The sequence below is a fragment of the Daldinia childiae genome, assembly GCF_008694065.1.
Source record: "Daldinia childiae strain JS-1345 chromosome Unknown Scaffold13, whole genome shotgun sequence".
Taxonomy (NCBI): Eukaryota; Fungi; Ascomycota; class Sordariomycetes; order Xylariales; family Hypoxylaceae; genus Daldinia; species Daldinia childiae.
This window is the reverse complement of record NW_022984654.1, coordinates 195,585-214,477: the sequence shown is the minus strand read 5'-3', so window position 1 is coordinate 214,477 and position 18,893 is coordinate 195,585. Positions and strand designations below refer to the sequence as shown.

General features: G+C 45.2%; 6 protein-coding genes across 6 annotated transcripts; 4 read left to right on the top strand and 2 right to left on the bottom strand.

Annotated features, from left to right (window-relative positions):
* Nucleotides 1-1,559: 1,559 nt before the first annotated feature.
* On the top strand, nt 1,560-2,567 carry GL218_08504 (uncharacterized protein; the record flags this gene model as incomplete). The annotated part of the gene is made up of 1 exon (XM_033585308.1): nt 1,560-2,567. The coding sequence occupies one exon, from the start codon at nt 1,560-1,562 to the stop codon at nt 2,565-2,567; it is 1,008 nt and encodes a 335-aa protein (XP_033440327.1).
* Nucleotides 2,568-3,212: 645 nt separating this feature from the next.
* GL218_08503 (T-complex protein 1 subunit zeta) lies at nt 3,213-5,112 on the top strand (the record flags this gene model as incomplete). The annotated part of the gene is made up of 6 exons (XM_033585307.1): nt 3,213-3,254; nt 3,306-3,400; nt 3,454-3,475; nt 3,538-3,774; nt 3,827-4,826; nt 4,883-5,112. The coding sequence occupies 6 exons, from the start codon at nt 3,213-3,215 to the stop codon at nt 5,110-5,112; spliced, it is 1,626 nt and encodes a 541-aa protein (XP_033440324.1).
* Nucleotides 5,113-5,600: 488 nt separating this feature from the next.
* GL218_08502 (putative glycoside hydrolase family 43 protein) lies at nt 5,601-8,362 on the bottom strand (the record flags this gene model as incomplete). Its single annotated transcript, XM_033585306.1, has 2 exons — nt 5,601-6,363; nt 6,429-8,362. 2 exons carry the CDS (start codon nt 8,360-8,362, stop codon nt 5,601-5,603), a joined length of 2,697 nt encoding a protein of 898 aa, XP_033440325.1.
* Nucleotides 8,363-10,020: 1,658 nt separating this feature from the next.
* On the top strand, nt 10,021-11,076 carry GL218_08501 (Rhamnolipids biosynthesis 3-oxoacyl-[acyl-carrier-protein] reductase; the record flags this gene model as incomplete). The annotated part of the gene is made up of 4 exons (XM_033585305.1): nt 10,021-10,099; nt 10,156-10,256; nt 10,332-10,803; nt 10,868-11,076. 4 exons carry the CDS (start codon nt 10,021-10,023, stop codon nt 11,074-11,076), a joined length of 861 nt encoding a protein of 286 aa, XP_033440323.1.
* Nucleotides 11,077-11,263: 187 nt separating this feature from the next.
* On the bottom strand, nt 11,264-15,057 carry GL218_08500 (uncharacterized protein; the record flags this gene model as incomplete). The annotated part of the gene is made up of 5 exons (XM_033585304.1): nt 11,264-11,598; nt 11,669-11,966; nt 12,041-12,832; nt 13,930-14,907; nt 14,974-15,057. 5 exons carry the CDS (start codon nt 15,055-15,057, stop codon nt 11,264-11,266), a joined length of 2,487 nt encoding a protein of 828 aa, XP_033440619.1.
* Nucleotides 15,058-17,327: 2,270 nt separating this feature from the next.
* GL218_08499 (Cytochrome P450 3A31) lies at nt 17,328-18,874 on the top strand (the record flags this gene model as incomplete). Its single annotated transcript, XM_033585303.1, has 4 exons — nt 17,328-17,385; nt 17,453-18,064; nt 18,126-18,307; nt 18,359-18,874. 4 exons carry the CDS (start codon nt 17,328-17,330, stop codon nt 18,872-18,874), a joined length of 1,368 nt encoding a protein of 455 aa, XP_033440510.1.
* Nucleotides 18,875-18,893: the final 19 nt, after the last annotated feature.

The following is an 18,893-nucleotide window of genomic DNA, read 5'->3' as shown; positions in this document are numbered from 1 at the left end:
TGTACAAACTATAGCAAATTTGCCAGTTTATATTCTAGGTAGATAGTCAACTATAAAAGTCCATTGGGAGGTTTTGAATTATCGTGTGATACTGTTCTTCACCTTCTTCAGTCATCCTTTAGATAGTTTCCAATTAGGAGTATTACATATCCCTATAAAAATTACTATGCTCATTACCTCCTATTATATGATCTACTCCTAAGTATTTCTATATGAATATTTCCAAACCTTCCTGCCTTTCAATAACTATAAACACAGCTTTGCATAAAACTAGAAAAAAAAAGGATTAGAAGGTAACTATAAATATTAGTATTAATCTGTCCTGGAGGTGTATATAACAGAATGAGTAGATCGTCGCTTCCGTCATTATGAAAAATGGCAGGTAAAATTTGAACTTGACGACGAAAACACATCTCCATCTAGCGGCATCACGTAGTCAACCAAATTGTTGTCGGCCCGCCTGGCGGATTGTTGAAAAAAATACCTAGGTACTTATCCACCTGTATTTGATTGACATCAATTACAAGATGTGAGGTAGGTACGTAAGTCGTGCTATCCACCGGCAACGCGAAGTGGCATCACGAACCGGCAACGCGAACTCCTTCGTCAAATCTGGCACAAAAATCTCCTTCCCCATGAATATTTTGCTTGAGAGCAAAGCTACCTAAATCAACTGCAAATCTTCACACTCCTTTCTTCGTGATTTACTATTTATTACCCAGACCCTTTAGATCTAGACACCTTAGGTGTAGACTCTGCTGGGGGCTGGGTACTGGGTGCTTGGTTCATTCACGTACTTAACGTCGTTCATCTCTATAGCAGCAACTCAAACACTTCCAGCACTCCCTGCCTTCGACGAGTGCTAAATCTTTGTCGGCCATTCATCTACCTTGAATAGTTGTCATTAGGGCCTTTCAAAAACCTATACAACGGCTTATATTACTGATTCCGATTTAACCAACCTCTCACAAGTTTATCTTTATCGGCGCCTTCCATCACTAACAATACTGTTTTCTACTTCCCCCGAACTTAACAAGTAAGTCTCATCTATGCTACATTGTTAGGCTTGAAATGGTTGTTCACAAAACACAAGAGGGACTATACCGTTAGCTAACCGATACTATTTCTACCGTATAGGATGGCCCCTTCACGCCGTATGCGTCTAAACAAAAAGCCAAAGGCTGTAATCATTGGCAACAGGCCCCAAAAGAATGCTGATGGAACGTATTCTAACGAGCGAAACTTTTCGCCTGAAAGTGCCTTTTTATACAATCCACTTCGCCAGCAGATGGTACTCCCAGATGCCACACCAATGATAACTCCCCGATGGGTTATAGAAAAAAGACGCGTAGAGGAGGAGCAACGAAAAATACACGATTCTTTCCATCTCTTCCCTCTTTTCCCTTGTGAAATCCGCGAGATGATTTGGGAAATGGCTAGTACGTATCTAACATTGAGTTTAACTTCCCCTTTAATCTCCTATTTTTACCGATACTTTCTTCTTAAGCATACCCCTTATAAACCACGCAGATAAAAGATCCTAAAGGGCTATTTATTGAATGAAATTATTACTAACTTTTGTTATTATAGTGCCAGAAGGCAAAGTTATCTACCTCCACTCACAGCTTGACTATTTCAACGATTACATCATCAGTTATCCTTCGTTCGGCATTCCAGAACTATCTTTGGCTTGCCGCGAATCTAAGAGAGTCGTCTCGAAATGGGGCATAGGCTTGCGATTCTGTGGCTTTGACGAGCCACTCCACTGCGAATGGTTTGACCGCAGACGGGATTCAATTTACATCCCAAGCATTCACGTCTTCAAGGGATGGCATGGATGGAAAAAGTGCATGGATGGCGCTACCGTGATCCTCAACGTTCTCGAAACAATTGAAGACCAATATCGCGGCAGGCTGCCAAGCAAAGCCTTTAAGTGGGCTATACAGTCAGGATATTTCGAAGGTGTTCATGCCATCGATCTTGCCATGTTGACTATCAAGTGCACCGGTGTCGGCTGGGATAAAGAGCATGATGCCTTCGGCGAGGGAGGCCTTGTTGGCGTCGTGGGATTAGATGATAAGAGGCTCATTACAATGCTACGTCCTATTTTCAATGCCCTCCGAAGACGTTATAAAGATAGGATGGAGTTTCTACAGAATGTGCCTCACAGACGCCCCTCGTGTTTACTGAAACGCCTCCACACCGAATGGAATCGCGACCTTAAGTTCTTGTTTGAGGAGCAGTGGCTTTTCTCTCAGTCGAGAGTATCTAGGGAAGAACAATATGTGTCGGAACTATTTACCGACATCGAATTCGGCTTCCAGGGCCGACGACGAGCATTGGACAGAGACCACCATACCATACGCAAACTAATTGATCAGATGCCCGAGATTCGACCGGTTATTGTTTTCGACAGAACACCTACACCGGTCCCAGATCAAGCTCTAGATGGGCCACATCACTGGAACAATAGAAGAGGTTATGATGGACTGGAGGTCATTTCTAACCGTCGAGGTATGGTTCTGGCATACGATATCTATGATGGCCGTAGTTCTCAGTTTGGCTAAGATTGGGTACCTACCTCTTAGCAACACAGCCAAGTGATACCGGCTTCTATGTATACAGGACGAGTAAGGGGGATAAGGGTGTTGGACTAAAGCCGAATGAATGCTGTCGACCAGGGTTTCATATTTAAGATTGGAGATGCAGTGGTTTCCTCAACGATTAATGTTTAATAATCTTCACGGTGCGTTGAGTTGAATCAGGTATTCGGATGAGGAATTTATATGAAAAGTTCCCCTTACTGCCTTGAAAGGGAATTGAGGAAGAAACGGATAGAATGATATCGTGTATTATGATATGTATTTGGAAAAGGGTTATGACAGCCTGCGAGGTCTCAGCTAGGAGGTACCTATGTACAATAACCCCACCTGTATGTGGGTTACAGTGGGTACTACATGTATCTACGTATTACGTGGGGCAAGGCTGCCATAAAATTGAATTATTTCATATTACCTAGGCGTGCCCATGTACCTTGTACTAAGAAAATAAGGCTATTCCATACAAGAAAAAAAAGTTGTCGGTGCTTTCTTGACCCGCTTCAAGCTCTCATCTCCCAATAACGCTGTGTGCCCCTCGACGACGACGATAACCACAAATTTCTACCTGAACACGGCACTTTTATACAGCAAGTTCTATTACGTCGGGTAAAAATGTCTGCTGCTCAACTTCTTAATCCCAAGGCCGAATCTCGGGTACGTTTTGTCAACCAAAGTTCCTAGATATTATATTGACTTCTAGGCAAGCGGCGGGGTGAAGCTCTTCGAGTCAACATCAGTGCGGGTGAAGGTCTACAAGATGTTCTCAAGTCCAACTTGGGTCCTCTAGGAACTATTAAGATGTATGAACAATTATTATTTAATTTGAAAACTAAATACTAACATTTTATGCTAGGCTTGTCGATGGTTCTGGACAGGTACGAGCTGTCTTGACACTCCATATAAAATATACGACACCAAGCTGACCCTTACCGATTAGATCAAACTGACAAAGGATGGAAACGTCCTATTAAGGGAAATGCAAATACAGAACCCGACCGCAGTTATGATTGCTCGAGCCGCGACTGCGCAAGATGATATCTGCGGAGATGGAACGACATCAGTAGTCTTGTTGGTGGGAGAACTTCTAAAGCAAGCAGACAGATATATTGCCGAAGGATTACATCCTCGAATCATAACAGAGGGTTTTGAGATCGCCAAAAATGAGGCGTTAAAGGTTTGCTACTATATTCATTCTGCACATTCCGTATACTTAATTGTTGTTATAGTTTTTGGACTCCTTCAAGCTCCCGAAAGAAGTTGATAGGGAACTCCTCCTCTCCGTCGCTCGGACATCTCTATCTACCAAACTCAACGCGAGCCTTGCTAAGAAGCTGACCCCCGATATCGTCGATGCTGTCCTCGCCATTTACGAAGCACCTGCGAAGCCAGATCTACACATGGTGGAAATCATGAAGATGCAGCACCGCACCGCTTCAGATACCCAACTCATCCGCGGTCTAGCCTTGGACCATGGTGCCAGACATCCTGATATGCCCAAGAGACTGGAAAATGCGTTCATCCTAACTATGAATGTTAGCTTGGAGTACGAGAAGTCGGAAATCAACTCGAGTTTCTTCTATTCTAGCGCGGAACAGCGCGACAAGCTAGTCGAGAGCGAACGCCGATTCGTCGATGCCAAGCTCAAGAAGATCGTGGATTTGAAGAAGGAGGTTTGCGGAAACGACCCCAAGAAGAGCTTCGTCATCGTGAACCAGAAGGGTATCGACCCGCTTTCCTTAGATGTCCTGGCAAAGAACGGCATTTTTGCTCTGCGAAGAGCTAAGAGAAGGAACATGGAGAGATTACAGCTTATCTGCGGCGGTGTCGCGCAGAACAGTGTGGAAGATTTGTCCCCTGATGTGCTCGGCTGGGCTGGCTTAGTATATGAACAGCAGCTGGGCGAGGAGAAATACACCTTCATTGAGGAGGTGAAGGATCCCAAATCCGTAACGCTAATGATCAAGGGCCCCAATGCCCACACCATCACACAGATTACGGACGCAGTTCGGGACGGCCTACGAAGCGTGTACAATATGATCGTGGACAAGAGCGTCGTTCCCGGCGGCGGTGCCTACCAGGTCGCTTGTGCCGCCCACCTGAAGAGCGATGCCTTCAAGAAGACGGTTAAGGGCAAGGCCAAGTGGGGTGTTGACGCATTCGCAGATGCGCTCCTAATCATTCCCAAGACGCTTGCTGCGAATGCGGGTCACGATATCCAAGACGCACGTATGTATTACGCTTACCCTTTATAATTAAGTTTATCTATACTAACCCTGGTATAGTTGCTTCGCTCCAAGACGAGCACGCAGATGGCAACATTGTCGGATTGGATCTAGTGCTTGGCCAGCCCATGGACCCTACTTTGGAGGGTGTCTACGATTCATTCAGGGTACTGAGGAACTGCGTAGCCTCTTCATCAAGTATCGCGTCTAATCTTCTACTTTGCGACGAAATGCTCAAGGCGCGCCAGATGGGCCGACAAGGTCCGGGGCCAGAGGGTGCAGAGGAATAAATGAGTGAACAAAATGGGCGAGCACGGCTGACTGATACCACTGTACGTTAGACGCAAAAAGAAAAGGCGTTGTTCATAGACGTGGATGAATCGATCCGTGTATCGAACTGAGTACCTACATATAATCGTACCTAGACCGTGTCTTGACCGCATACGTGATAAATTGTAGTAAGGTAAGTATTGGAGTGGCAAGCCCGAGAATCACTAAGCTATGTATCTGTTGAAAAATGTACATCCCTTATTTTACAATGCAATTAAAAGTTAAAACCGTGTCATTGTAGCAACGTAACAATGACATGCCCCTACAATTCTTCCCACACTACAATAAGGCAACTCCGGTATACCTGAATAGTGTCATTAACTCTTTAACACGGTCTTACAAATCCGCTGAAATTGCTCTTCAACGGTCAAATTAAAGAGATCAAAGTAAATATTTATTAGGCACCTATATATATATATATATCAAACACACAGCACATACTCCTCACCTAGCTCCTCGTTAACTCAACAACTACATTACCACTAGCTGTCAGCGGGATCCGCCACCCCGATCGCTCACGAGTCGCCTCTGGGCTCGATACGCGGTAGGAGGCCGAGTCTCCACTCTTATCGACCCACAGAACCGCGGCGGCCGCCTTCGGTGCACCGGAAAGCTGTGTTAGTACGACGGAAATAGCACCCGAGGAGCTTGCGTAGCTGAAACTGCTTATACTACCCGCATCCGCATTAATCGTCACACCTAGTGGCCCAATGAAGATACGTCGGGTCACAGGGCCGTTAATCTGCACATTGACCTTGTTATCGGTGCTAGAAAGCACGCCGCCGTACGCGAGAAGTCCGAAGCTGGCGTGCTGCGCGACGTACGTGCCAGAGCCGAGAACCAAACCTAGAAACCCGGGGCCGTAGTCTCCGCTGTAACCGTCCCACTTCAAGGTATCCGGCCAGGAGTGGAAGGACGCAGACGCGAATCCAGCTTCGTTGATGTTGGATAGGGGTCCACTGGCGCCACCGTAGCCGACTTGAAGGAGGTACGTATCTGAGGGATTGCTGCGGAAGGCCGAGAGGAGAACCAGAGAGTTGAGGCCTGATCCGTAATGGTGGATTTGCCGCTCTATGCGCTTGAGTTTGCCACCGTAGATATTATCCCAGTACCTACGAGCGTTCCCATTCCATCCCCAGTGGGGGACCGTGGGCATATAACCCAGAACGCTATTTACTGTCTTTGTTACTGTATTTGAGAAGCCGAAATATCTGGTAACTTCTATTAGTAGAGATCTTAGGTTAAATCGTTATAAATATCGAGAGAAATCGCTCACTTGGCCCAGTAGTATACCCCTTCTTGACCAGTGGAGTCCCAGGCCATTTCGCTTCCGTAAGGAACTTCTTCAGAATTCCATTGTGTAGCCCTTGATCTCATAGCTTTAGTGAGCGTGTTGACCTGCGTAGTTAGCCCTTCCCGAGTAAGATCGGTAAGGATCTCCCCGAATATTGTCTCGCCCATTAGTCCAAGATCATTATATACAACGTCGGACTGCATCCCGCGTATAACGGTACTATAAGCCTGGTTGATATACCATTTCCAGTCATGGCTCTTTACTAGTCCAGGGTAGGCCCGTGCCACACGGTATAAAGACCAGTATGCTGCTGCAACATGAACGTAGTCATAGGCCCGATCAATTGCGTAGGCGTCGTCCTTTTTCCACGACGTCCAGCTAGACCAATCGAAAGCGGAATTATAAGTGTATTTTGGGACGACTGAGGGCTCGTAGTAGAATACACTCTTTCGGACACTAAAGTCTTTCGTCTGGATAGTGCCCCAGAGAACCTTGTCAATGAACATCTCGAGCTTTGATAACTCGTCAGGGTCCGGCTGGATAACCTGCTTCGCCATCGCAGCGAGGTATGCGCCTACGCCTCCTTCGTCACTGAGTCCGGCGATCCAGACACGCGGGTCTTGAGTTACGATAGAACTGGTCTCATAATCATAACTCATAACCGAAGGCGCACGGCCAAAAGGGTCTGATGTGTCATTAAACCACTGCTTCGTTGCAAGGAACCGTCCTAAATCTCCAATAGCTTCGGTGCCAGACTTAGTGACGTAGTAATGTATCGTTTGGGTCTTTCCATCCTCATAGTCAATAGTGAGCCTTGAGCGGCCCCAAAAGGTTGGAGAAGGGGTTATACCGTATGAGCCCGATGGGAGCTGGCTGAAGGCTAAGGACTCTACGGGCTCGCTGGAAAAGGATATCGGATTCGATCCGGCGCTCAAGAAAAGTTGCGACGTTGATCCTCTCGGGATGATGTACCCAGGAACACCATAAGCTACGGGGGTGCCGGTTTTTCGCACAGTCTCATCAATATCACGGACGCCACCTTTAGCCACAGAAAAGCGTACTCCAAACTGTAGTGTTTGGCCAGGTTGGAGGATTTTTGACGAAGGCGCATTCCATGATTGCACACCTGCCCATTCTTTCTCAGCCCATGCGCGGCTAAGGACTTGCCACTCATAGAAGCCCTCGAAAGTCTGGCTGCCGTAGGCTGTGGCCTGATAGGAAGGCTCGGCTAGATTGCGGTATGCTTCCAACGGAGTATCCCCAAGTGGTGTCACGACAAGCGCGGCGCCGGTTCCGCGAACGGGGCTGACGCGGATGTAACCCGCATGCATGCCGACATATGGGTCGGATAGTGAACACAGACGCTGCGTATCGCCTGCGGCACGATTTGTAAAAATGCTGTTGAACTCTGCAGGAAACCCCAAACTGCCTATCTCAACAGGAGACGCTCCCGAGTTCTCGATTGTGAAACGTAGACCCAGATCACCAGAGACATCGATCCATTCGCGAGTTACATTCAAAGGTCCCCCGCCGGGAAGTGTCGGTGCCAGATTTGAAGAAGCTAGGACACCTGTCCCGACCTTGTAAGTGGTGACGACCTTCCGGGAAGCGGCAGAGTCGCCGTCGATCCACGGACCATCATTATCTTCGCGATAACGGTATGTAATATCACCCCAATGATATTGGCCATTTCCAGCCCGAGCCGAAATTAAGTCGAAGGGCAGGAAGTCAAATGAATTTCCTGTCGGACTCAGCGACGCGAGTACTTGAGCATCGCGAACAATCTTAGCATTAAAATTGGCAGTTTTAATCGTGATATAACCATTCTTGAGGCCTAGATTATCGCTTTGACCTGCGACGTAGCAGAAGAGCCAAGCGAAGGCGACGATGAGAAGCTCACTACTGAAGCGAAACATGATGCATCAGTGGATGATTCATCACAACTCAGTTCGGGGTTCGCGAAAAGAAGTCTGTGAAGGTAAATAGCCGGATCTTTGCAATGTGCCATCTTGAATGGGTCCTGGGTATCTAGTCTATGGCAGTCCATGGCTATTGGTATTAAGTCGTATTGTAGGCCGGGCCCCTATCCTGATCTGGCGTTACATTCTGCCCGCAACGGATTTCCAGGGATGGTACGGTGGACTATTAGTCCAACTGTGCCAAAATCAAGAAAATGGATAGGAGCTATTCAAAAAGGGTAATTTAATAAATAACGTTAGGTATATAATATCCCGAAATACTTGAAATATAAAAATTATTATATTATTTATTATTATTTATATTATATATATATATATAATACAATATATATTTGAATAATTTTATAAATATAACGTTTTAAATATTATAATTAATATTATTTTATAACTTTAATTAATGTAAAAATAATGATTTCATTTGTATATTTATAAGATACGTATTAAATAGTTTATTTATTATTAAAATATTTATTTATTTATTAAAGTGGTGGTTTTAAAAAATATTATATATTAATTTTTTTACATTTTTATATAATATATATTTAATATTAATATAATATTTTAAATTAAAAAAAAAAATATATTTAAATCATTATTTTTACATTAATTAAAGCTATAAAATAATATTAATTATAATTTTTAAAATAATATTTTCGTAAAATTATTGTAATATATAAGTTATATCTTATATATTTACGTATTTATATATATTTAAAGTTAAAATAAAAGTTAAATCTTAGGTTATTATTTCTATTTATTTGTAAAGAAAAGGAAAGTAATTTGCAATATATTAAATAATGCTTATATTTTTAATATTTTTACAAATTTAAGGTTAAGTTATATAAAACCTAAGCTAAAATTTTTGTTTTTTTTTAATAAAAATATTAATACCAATTTTAAATAATTCGAATATATATTAGTAAAATTATTTCCATATAAAAGGTATGTATTACCTTATAAGTTGTGTATATAGTAGAAGTAACCGAACTTATACTATAATCTTAATGTTATTATTACCTTATTTGATATAGTGCGACTGACTTTTTTGATTTTGGCATAGTTGGACTAATAGTCCACCGTAGATGGACACGATGTTGCGGGGTATATGTATAAGTGAAGAGTGAAGAAAAATTGAAATCGCAATAACAGGTGGAATGTGTTAACCTAAAGTTATTACATCCAAGATTCCGATTTCGATTCAGTGCCACCTTACTTACTTAGGTACCGAGGTACATAATGACTGATGAAAAGGAAGGATGGCCTATTGGACTCCTTCTCTAAGAATCAACAAAATGTATGTATGTACCTACTTTAGCTAAATAAGATCCATCTCGTCACACAGCATGTACGTGCAGGTAAGCACCTGCAGTCAGAAATCCTATATTATGTACCTAGGTAGGTATAGACCAAACGCTACTAGGGTTTAGATTATGTAGGTACCTCTTAGTAATGTCCTTGTCTTCTCAGCTCTCTTTCCGTTGATTCCATACCTACAAATATCTCACGTTCAACAACAATTACAAGACAAGAAGCACTTCATAATTACTTAATACTACACCTTTCAAACCCAGGAATTAAGAATATTATTTAAAATAATGGCCTCTCCCTCGGTAGAACCTAATGATCTCTTCGGGGTCAAAGGATTAGTCGTCGTTGTAACGGGCGGGGGAAGTGGTAGGTTGGCTCATGTCCGCTTATCTATAAGTGAATTAACTGAATATAAAATATAGGTATTGGTCTCATGATGGTAAATGCCCTAGAAAGCAACGGTGCGATTGTCTACGTTATTGGCCGCCGCAAGGAGACCTTAGAGAAAGCTGCTGCTACTGCTGTACGTTGTCTCATCAAGTAATATGGCTTCTGGATGCATTATTAACTTTCTTATCTATTACTTGCGTTGGTACAGAAGCATGGAAATATTCGTATAATCCAAGGCGATGTATCTAACAAGGCCGACCTTGAACGGGCCGTCGCAGAGATCAAGTCAGCAGTAGGATATGTCAATGTTGTAGTAGCAAATTCTGGTGTACCAGGCCCTACTATGGGCGCATTGCCGCAAAACCCCAGCATTTCGGACTTCCGAAACTTCGTCTTCGGCTGGGATACGGCAGAATTCAATAACACATATGCCGTAAACTCTACAGGCGTGTTTTTCACCGTCGCTGCATTCCTAGAGCTTCTTGACGAGGGTAACAAGCGTGGAAATCTGAAGCAGAAGAGTCAGGTTATCGCGACGTCCAGCATTGGAGCATATAACAGAGTTCCGGCCGCCGGATATGCGTATGGAAGCTCTAAGGCCGGAGTGGTCCACATGATGAAGCAGTTGGCAACCGCTCTTGTGCCGTATGGCATTCGATCCAATGTCATCGCCCCAGGATGTAAGTTGACCCTTCAATAGCTGGCTAATGCCTTCATAGGTTGCTAACACAGGTTATACGATAGTCTACCCAAGCGAAATGACCGAGCCTCTTCTCCAAAAACGACCAACTCAGGAGTGGCCCAAGAGCGTCGTTCCCGAGCAGAGACTTGGTGATCAGGAAGATATTGCCGGAGCGATCCTGTTCTTGGTGAGCAAGGCTGGCGCCTACATCAATGGAAATGTGCTGGTGACAGATGGAGGACGATTAGGCGTTGTGCCTGCTGCGTATTAAAATGGTTTAGAATGTCTTGAAGATATAGTTGTTACTATGGCCTGAAAAGGGGCACCTGCTGAGTCACTTGCAATACGAAGATTTAGATATAGTAAATCGAACGTAATGCATGAGTCTTCATCCATGTCCCCTAAATGTTCTAAATAAAGTACAATTTTCTCTTGCAGCTACAGCTCCCAATTTCCCATCATGAACCATCGGGGCTTTCTAACCAAGCTGCAAGCTTTTCTCCTCCCTTCGGGATAAATCTAGCGCGCCACCCGCGCGGGGTGCCTACAAAGGCCATGCCTTTTAACCCCTTTACCGGATCAATTGCCTCTATCGTTTCTCCTTCAGCTGGTAGGATACGGAAATGCGCAATCAGGTGCAAGAACACCGTATATAAAGCATTATGAGCTAGATGCGATGCGACGCACATCCGTCCACCGATTCCAAACGCGAATTGGTGGGCGTGTACATTAGAAGAATTTTGCAGCCAGCGCTCGGGGATAAACGTTTCTGGCTCAGTGAAGAGTTCCGGATCTGGAGTGGGGGAATTTAGTTTCAAGCGGACAGCCAAGCTTACGTCGTAGGGGGAATATTCAAGACGTACCTCGATTACAAGCCCAGGAGTTTAGGAATACCATTGTATTCGCCGGGATCGTGGCACCCTCCCAAGTCACATCGGTGTAAGTAGCCTTGGGGAGTGCTAGCTTTAGTACCACGAAGTATCGTGAGATTTCCTTCGTTAAGGCGTCGATGTACTCGACTTTCGTAGAAGCATATGCGCTTGATGGTAAGCTGAGGACCCCTGCATCTCTGATTGCGGAATAAGCCTTTTCTTGTATATCTGGTCGGTGAGCGAGAAGCAAGCAGGCCCATGAAAGGGTAGGTTGGTTCGAGTCAGCTCCCTAATTAATATCAACGTATAAGCTACTGCTCAGTATGGTTAAAAATGTAAGACGATAGAGGATAGAGGACATACCGCCATCATGCTTAAGCTAACGCTAATCAGCTCTTCTCTCGTCAATGTCGCAGATTCTGAATCCCTGAGCACGGCCCCCTGAATGCACGGCTTATCTTCACCCTTTTGAACTTCATCCTTCAGCTTTTCCAAAAGGATATCATTATACTCTAATCGGCGACGTCCAATATCCGCCGCGTGGTTTTTTGGCTGTGCATTAAGCCCTAAAAACTGCGCCAGGGGCTCCCAATACCGCAGCAGGGGGATGTAGTTGGCGTAGTTCTTGCCAGTGTCGCGGAACTTGGAGATCTCGCCTTCGACGTAGATGATCTCAGACAGGAGCGGGTCGTCAGTCAGAGATTTGACGCTCGACACACGGGTCCCGTAGTTCAGTGTCAGGCTCAAGTTTAGCGAGAAGCGCTTCACGGCGGGCCGGAAATCGATCTCAACAGTACCATCCCGACATGCTGAATACAGGTCCTTGAGGAACTCGCGCGCCTCTAAGTTTAGGAGCGGCCCGTATGTATCCACGCGCGTCCTGTTCAGCGCGCCCGCAGCTAGTTTTCTCCTCCGCTTACAACTCTCGTCCCAGGGACTGGTCCCAATGCTCGTCACGGCCTTACTAACTTTCTTGTGGAACACATAAAACGTCGGCCGCGAGTTCATCGCATGGCTCTGCCCGAGGAACAATTGCTTAGCTGCCCGCGTGGAGTTGATAACAACTGCGGTCGTATTGCCAAGTTGGATCTGGAAGACAGGGCCGTACTTGAAGGACCATCTTCGGTATGTTTCTGCGGGTATTACATCAGGATGCTGCGATGTTGTTAGTGGAGACACGAGTTATGAGGATAGTAAAGTAGGTAGTTTATGTACTTGAAAAAGATTCCCAACGATTGGCCATCCGCGAGGTCCGGGAAGATTCTTTATCCTACTACGATATCGAGCGATTTCATTCTGAATAAGGTAAATAACCAGCCCTATGATTGGCAAGGAGATAATATATTGGAGTGATTTAATACTATAGAGAGGTAATATTTCCAAGAGTGACATTGTGAGAAGCGGCGAATCCAATAGTGTATCGAGTATACCCCATGAGTAGAGTTGATAGAATACTATTACATCTAACCCAGACTTACGAGACGATTAAGGTGGGCATGATAACTTGCAGATGTACCCCTCCTAAGAGTGGTATCTTGTCAAGACTATAGGAGTTAGACCTGTTACCTAAGTTGTCATTTCTAATCGTCTATTTTAGAGCAGGATTTGCGCAGTACAACTCCACAATCACGACATCTTCAATTTTCGTATCATGCCATGATTCCTCCGATATAGTCACCTTGTAATTAGGCGAAACTCCATATCTCAAGTCTCATCTAGTTAACTAGCCCCTCACGTTCACGACGGACATAAGCTCAGGGCATGTGCGTATGAAAGGCATTACCATCTTCGGCTTGCCCCTGCCGAGTAGAAACCAACGTCGGCAAGGAATGGGGTATCCAGGCAGACGGGTCTACATAGCATACCGCGCTTGTACATAATCCTACGCAGTTACGATAGTCTATAACCCCTAGTTAGTTAAATAACGCCATTGTGGAGAACGATGGCGATTCCAAGAATCATAAACCCGACTAAAGGGATTCAACCCGTAGATAAAAATAAATAAAAACAGACGATGCGTATACCACGTGGGAGAAACGTCGTCTAAATTTGACGTGCGCTGCATGTAGACGTAGGGTAGTATCGTAGTTCGCATCTACATCTACCAAGTTCTATATCTGTTATAGTTATCGTTTTATAAATTCTACACAATTTTAAACTACTCATACCGACAGGTAAATAAATATCACTTTCCAACATTGAAAAACATTACCCTTGGTTTATTTACCTTGGGTGATTTATACACCCTTGACTGCTGGATTATGCTTCCCCTCTCCATCTACGTTAAACATGTACGGCTTATCCGCGGCGCCAGCCTCGATAGCTTTCTGTCTACTCCCTCTCAACATCCAAGGCGAGTCTTTTAACCCCTTATGCCACTCCCTCCCTTCATATTCTTCTTCTACAGGCTTCTCTCCTGTGGCTTGTATCTCGCGTGCTCTCTGCTCGATCCTTGACCAAACGCGGAGGATATTTTCTCCTGCAAATAGGCGGATCTGCTCATCGGTCGCGCCACGTTCCATTAGAATTTGAACGAGATCGGGGAACTTTGAGACATCTTCGAGGCCGATGGGTACATAAGGGGTTCCCGAAAAATCGCTACCCACCCCGACGCAGTCCCAGCCGCATACCTCCGCAATGTGAAATATGTGATCTACAACATCGTGAATAGTCGCCTGGTCTGGGTCTTTCATCTTCAGGAAACGATTGACGAATACGGCCATGACAATGCCTCCGTTGCGCTTTACCGTTCGGAGAACGTCGTCGGGTACGTTCCGAAGATGTGGAGTTACACTGTAAGCCCCTGAATGCGAAAAGATGACCGGTGCTCGTGCTACACTCAGCACATCTCTCATCGTCTGATGCGACACATGCGATAGATCTACTATCATGCCTAGCCGATTCATCTCCTTGATAGCCTCATACCCTAATTTTGAAAGCCCATCGTCGGGTCCTCCAGCGGCTACAGTAGAAGCCGAAGTCGCGAAAGAATTGTCGCAGTTATGAGTGAGGGTGATGTAGCGCGCTCCAAGATTGTACATCTGCCGTATGCTTGCAATACTACCCCCAACCTGGTGACCGCCTTCAATGCCGATCATACTAGATATACGGCCTAACTTGAAAGCTTTACGGGCGCAGGCCGCCGTATCACAATACTGGAGATCCTGGGGGTGCTCGTCGATGAACCTCCTAGTGACATCGATTTGCTCTAGAGTATCTCTTACGATCCACTGTCCGGCTGTCTCAGCATTCAGTAGCTAAGTGTCAAGTAACAATTATTTTTAAATGTAACTCACAGATGGATCTTCAAAGTGCTGCTGGTGAACATCACAATGCACATAAACACTCCAGAACTGACCCCCAACCATCCCTGTTCTCATCCTCTGAAGGTCTGTATGGCCCAGGAGTCTTTTATTCAAGTCAACTCGGCCATCATATATGCGATTATGCAACTCTATGCGCAACTGCCAGGGTAAATCATTATGCCCATCAATCAAACTATAGTTACAAAGGTATAAATCAGCAATAGTTCTAAATTGGGAGTTCGTTAGTACCCACGGTGTTGTCTTCAAGACTCTCCTTGTCCGCTCTACGTAGTTTGTCGGATCAATAGAAGATTGACCTGGCCATATAAATGCGAGGGGACTAAGCAGGAATGCAAATCCAGCTGCAAACAAGTGATATCGAAATCTTGAAAAGAACCCCGAGTTATTTGTCTGGGGATGAACGATAAGGGACCGTTCAGGAGCACTCGAGTCTACTCTTTGTGAAGATTGGGACTGCCCTCCGGTAGATGGCAATGTGTCTTCTATGTCAATATGCTGTTCTTCCATAATGAATTAGCCGCGCCTTATAAGCTTGGAGTTAAAATCATCAATAGAGATCATGAAAATAAAATCAACATGATAAGTTACGATATCAAATCCTCCCCTCTCCCTCCCTCTCTCCCCCGGTAAGCCGGTGAAAGTGGGGCATGACCCGCGGGATAGGGGTTAGTAGTATGCTATTAGTTTTCTCCCCCACCGTCACATCAATCCAACTCTCTAGTCTATATTCTTGAAATAATAGTGCGATTGCGTGCTTCTATACTCCGATGCCGTATAATGATAAGAACCACATCTACCAGAGCTCCTTAGCGACCCGAGAGTTTCATATGCGGAGCTACTCAATAATGCTGATGTCGGCTTATACTTACTTCTTCTAGTTAAAATTGTCTTAATTAAGGGTGTTTTGACGAGAATGAGGAACTATTCTAAGTGAACTAGTAATTACCTAGCTTTCGATCTAACTACAAGGTCTAGAATTATTGATTAAATAATGAATCAACTATTGTCCTTGTAAATGGATTTTCACGTGATAGATACCAGCTTTAGGCATGTAAGTTTCTCTATATTCCTACTTGCAGATCCTGTATCAGAACATAAGTGATTGATATAATAGTAATGACGTACTTAACACACGCTCGAAAAAGGCCTGGGCCTCGTAGGAAACCGCTTCTCGCTTCCTCTAATACTCCTATAACAGTCTCTTAGTCATTCAACGCCTTGACCGAGAAAGCAGCAGCTGATTTCTTCTTTTTCAAGTGCACATTTGAATCATGTTCATTGCTAATGTAGGTTATTTTGTGGCTGCTCTCCAAAGTATCGTAGAACTCACCCTTAATAAGGTGTTTAACATTAGGCGGCGGGATACTGTAGATGCCCTTCCATGATTTGATGCATGCGAACGATAATTCATTAAGGGAGACGTTAAATATCAACCCATCTTGACATTAGTCTCTTTTCCCATCACCCCCATTCCCCATCTGCTTTCTACATGACACGGTGCGATCACTCATTCGAGGTATGCCAGAAACGCCATATCTCAGACTTTTCTAAAACAGCTTCATTAAGGATTCTTGTTTCGAAAAAGGTCCTGGAAAATGTGCTAGCAGGTGAAGGTAAATATTGTATAAAATATGCGTTGTTAAAGCTATCAAGATGAGAGCCAAGAGCTGCCGCTACGCCACTTGTGTTACCGCATGCTGACCATATTCGATACGGCGCATAATCAATTCCTACGGCACTAGTCATTTATCGCAAATATTCAAGCTAATATCATGAGTGAATAATGAAGGGGGTGTTCAATGTAGCGGGAAGAAAAGTCCAAGGCAAGACCCTCACATTCTATCTGGCTTTTCTATGTAGTCCTTAGTCCTAACCTGCGTCTAATTTGCAAAGCCATACCTAAGGAGAGCCCGGTTTGGTTGTTTAACCAAGGTAATTCGCTAACCCATGCTGAATATAAGAATTTCCCCAAGCGGCCCGCAATGTTTACCACTTACTTGGTCGTCGCTACTACGGCCATAGGGGTCCTGATAGTCCATGGATGTATACGCTTCCTCAATAACCTTCGAGAAGCCCAGCAATCTAGACTTCCCTACACATGGTCTTTAGTGAGCGAACATGATCCTCTTGCCTGGGTCACCAATGCGCTTCTACGATGGTGGTACAAAGAACATCTGCATAAGGGTGAGGGGTGGCCACGTTGGGCGCGCTTTATGATTATTGACTGGCAGTATGAGGACCGGAGGCGAGCAACTCTCGAGTTTGGGAATTGTTTCTTACTTGTCACGCCCAGCAGATTGATATGTTACGTTAGTGATCCAGATATGGTCTCGCAGCTATTTATGCGCCGGAAGGCGGTTATCAAGCCTCCTGAAAAGATGAGTAAGGTTTACCACTTAGTATCCTTCATATTATAGTCTCTTTTTCTTCAAGATCTAACCTGTTCCAGAAATACTCGCGCCATTTGGCCGCAACATATCTATGGCTGAGGGTGACCTCTGGAAGTTCCATCTAGGCATCACGTTGCCACCACTGGCGGCAGAGTCAGTAGCGCGGTTGGTGTGGGAAGAGACTTCGCGGCAGGTCGATATGACAACGGCGATATGGGAGCCAGAGAGCAGCAACAAGAAGCGCATTTATTCCTTGACCATGAACACCATGTTATTAGTCGGGTTTGGGCATCAAGCACAAGGAGCCAGTGAAAACCAGTCCAGTAACCTCTCTGGAGCCCATCAATACTCACTAGTCGATGCCATGACCAACGTTACCATATATCTACCCCATATCCTACTCCTACCGCGCTGGCTACTGCGTTGGTCTCCGTGGCCTATCGCATATCAGTGCGCCAACGAGGTCGACAGCTACATTGATGAACTAGTAGCCGAAGCACAAGAAAAGCTGCTGGTAGACAGTACCGAGGCGCAACGCGAGACTCTAATCACTGCCATCTTGCGCTCGAATATGGCCGCCAAAAATGATAAGAAACATATCGAGTCGATCGGTCGTTCCACCTTAACAAACGAGGAGATTAGGGGTAATGCCTATATTTTCCTCATTGCTGGTACGCCCCACCAAGAAGTCGATGAGGTATAAATGTCTAGTTATATATTAAAACAATACAGGTTATGACACAACAGCAAACACGACTTTGTTCACTATGCTTGTACTGATTGCCCACAAGGATCTTCAAGAATGTTTGATCGAGGAGATCGACGCCGTCTATGCCCAAGCCGCAAAGGAAGGCCGTTCAAATCTGTCGCATGCCGAGGACTTCCCACGGTTCCGGTATCTTGTTGCCTTCATGGTACGTCTCTCTCGCCGCAGTCTAGGTAGTTTATAAGCTAACAATATGCAGTACGAGGTAATGCGCATCTTCCCAATCGTACCAACATTGGCGCGGGTCGCCTTTGAACCCCAGCAATTATCAAACTACGCTCTTCCTGGAAAGACGAGCTATATTACTAACACGCCCGCCATCCATTACGATCCCTCCGTGTGGCCAAGGCCGGAGATCATCGAACCCCGACGATGGCTTGTGGCAGATCCGCACTCGTTCGACCCATGCAAGCCGCTAACAGCGGCGCAGGAAACTGAGATCCGCAGTGGTACCACCGCCATTCCAGGGAACCGAAAGGGTACTTTCCTAACGTTTGGAGAGGGTCCGCGTGCATGTCTTGGCCGTAGCTTTGCGCGTGTCGAATATGTTTCTCTCATCTCGCGATTACTCCACCGCCACAGGCTTGAGATCGCGGACAGCGATGGCAGTAAAGCCACGCGCGCACTCAGGACAGCTCTTCTTCGCAGTGGTGGTTCGCCCGTTACGCTCACGCCGCCTGAAGATATACCAGTGAGGCTTATCCCACGGGGGTGATCGTGGTGTTTCTCGTATT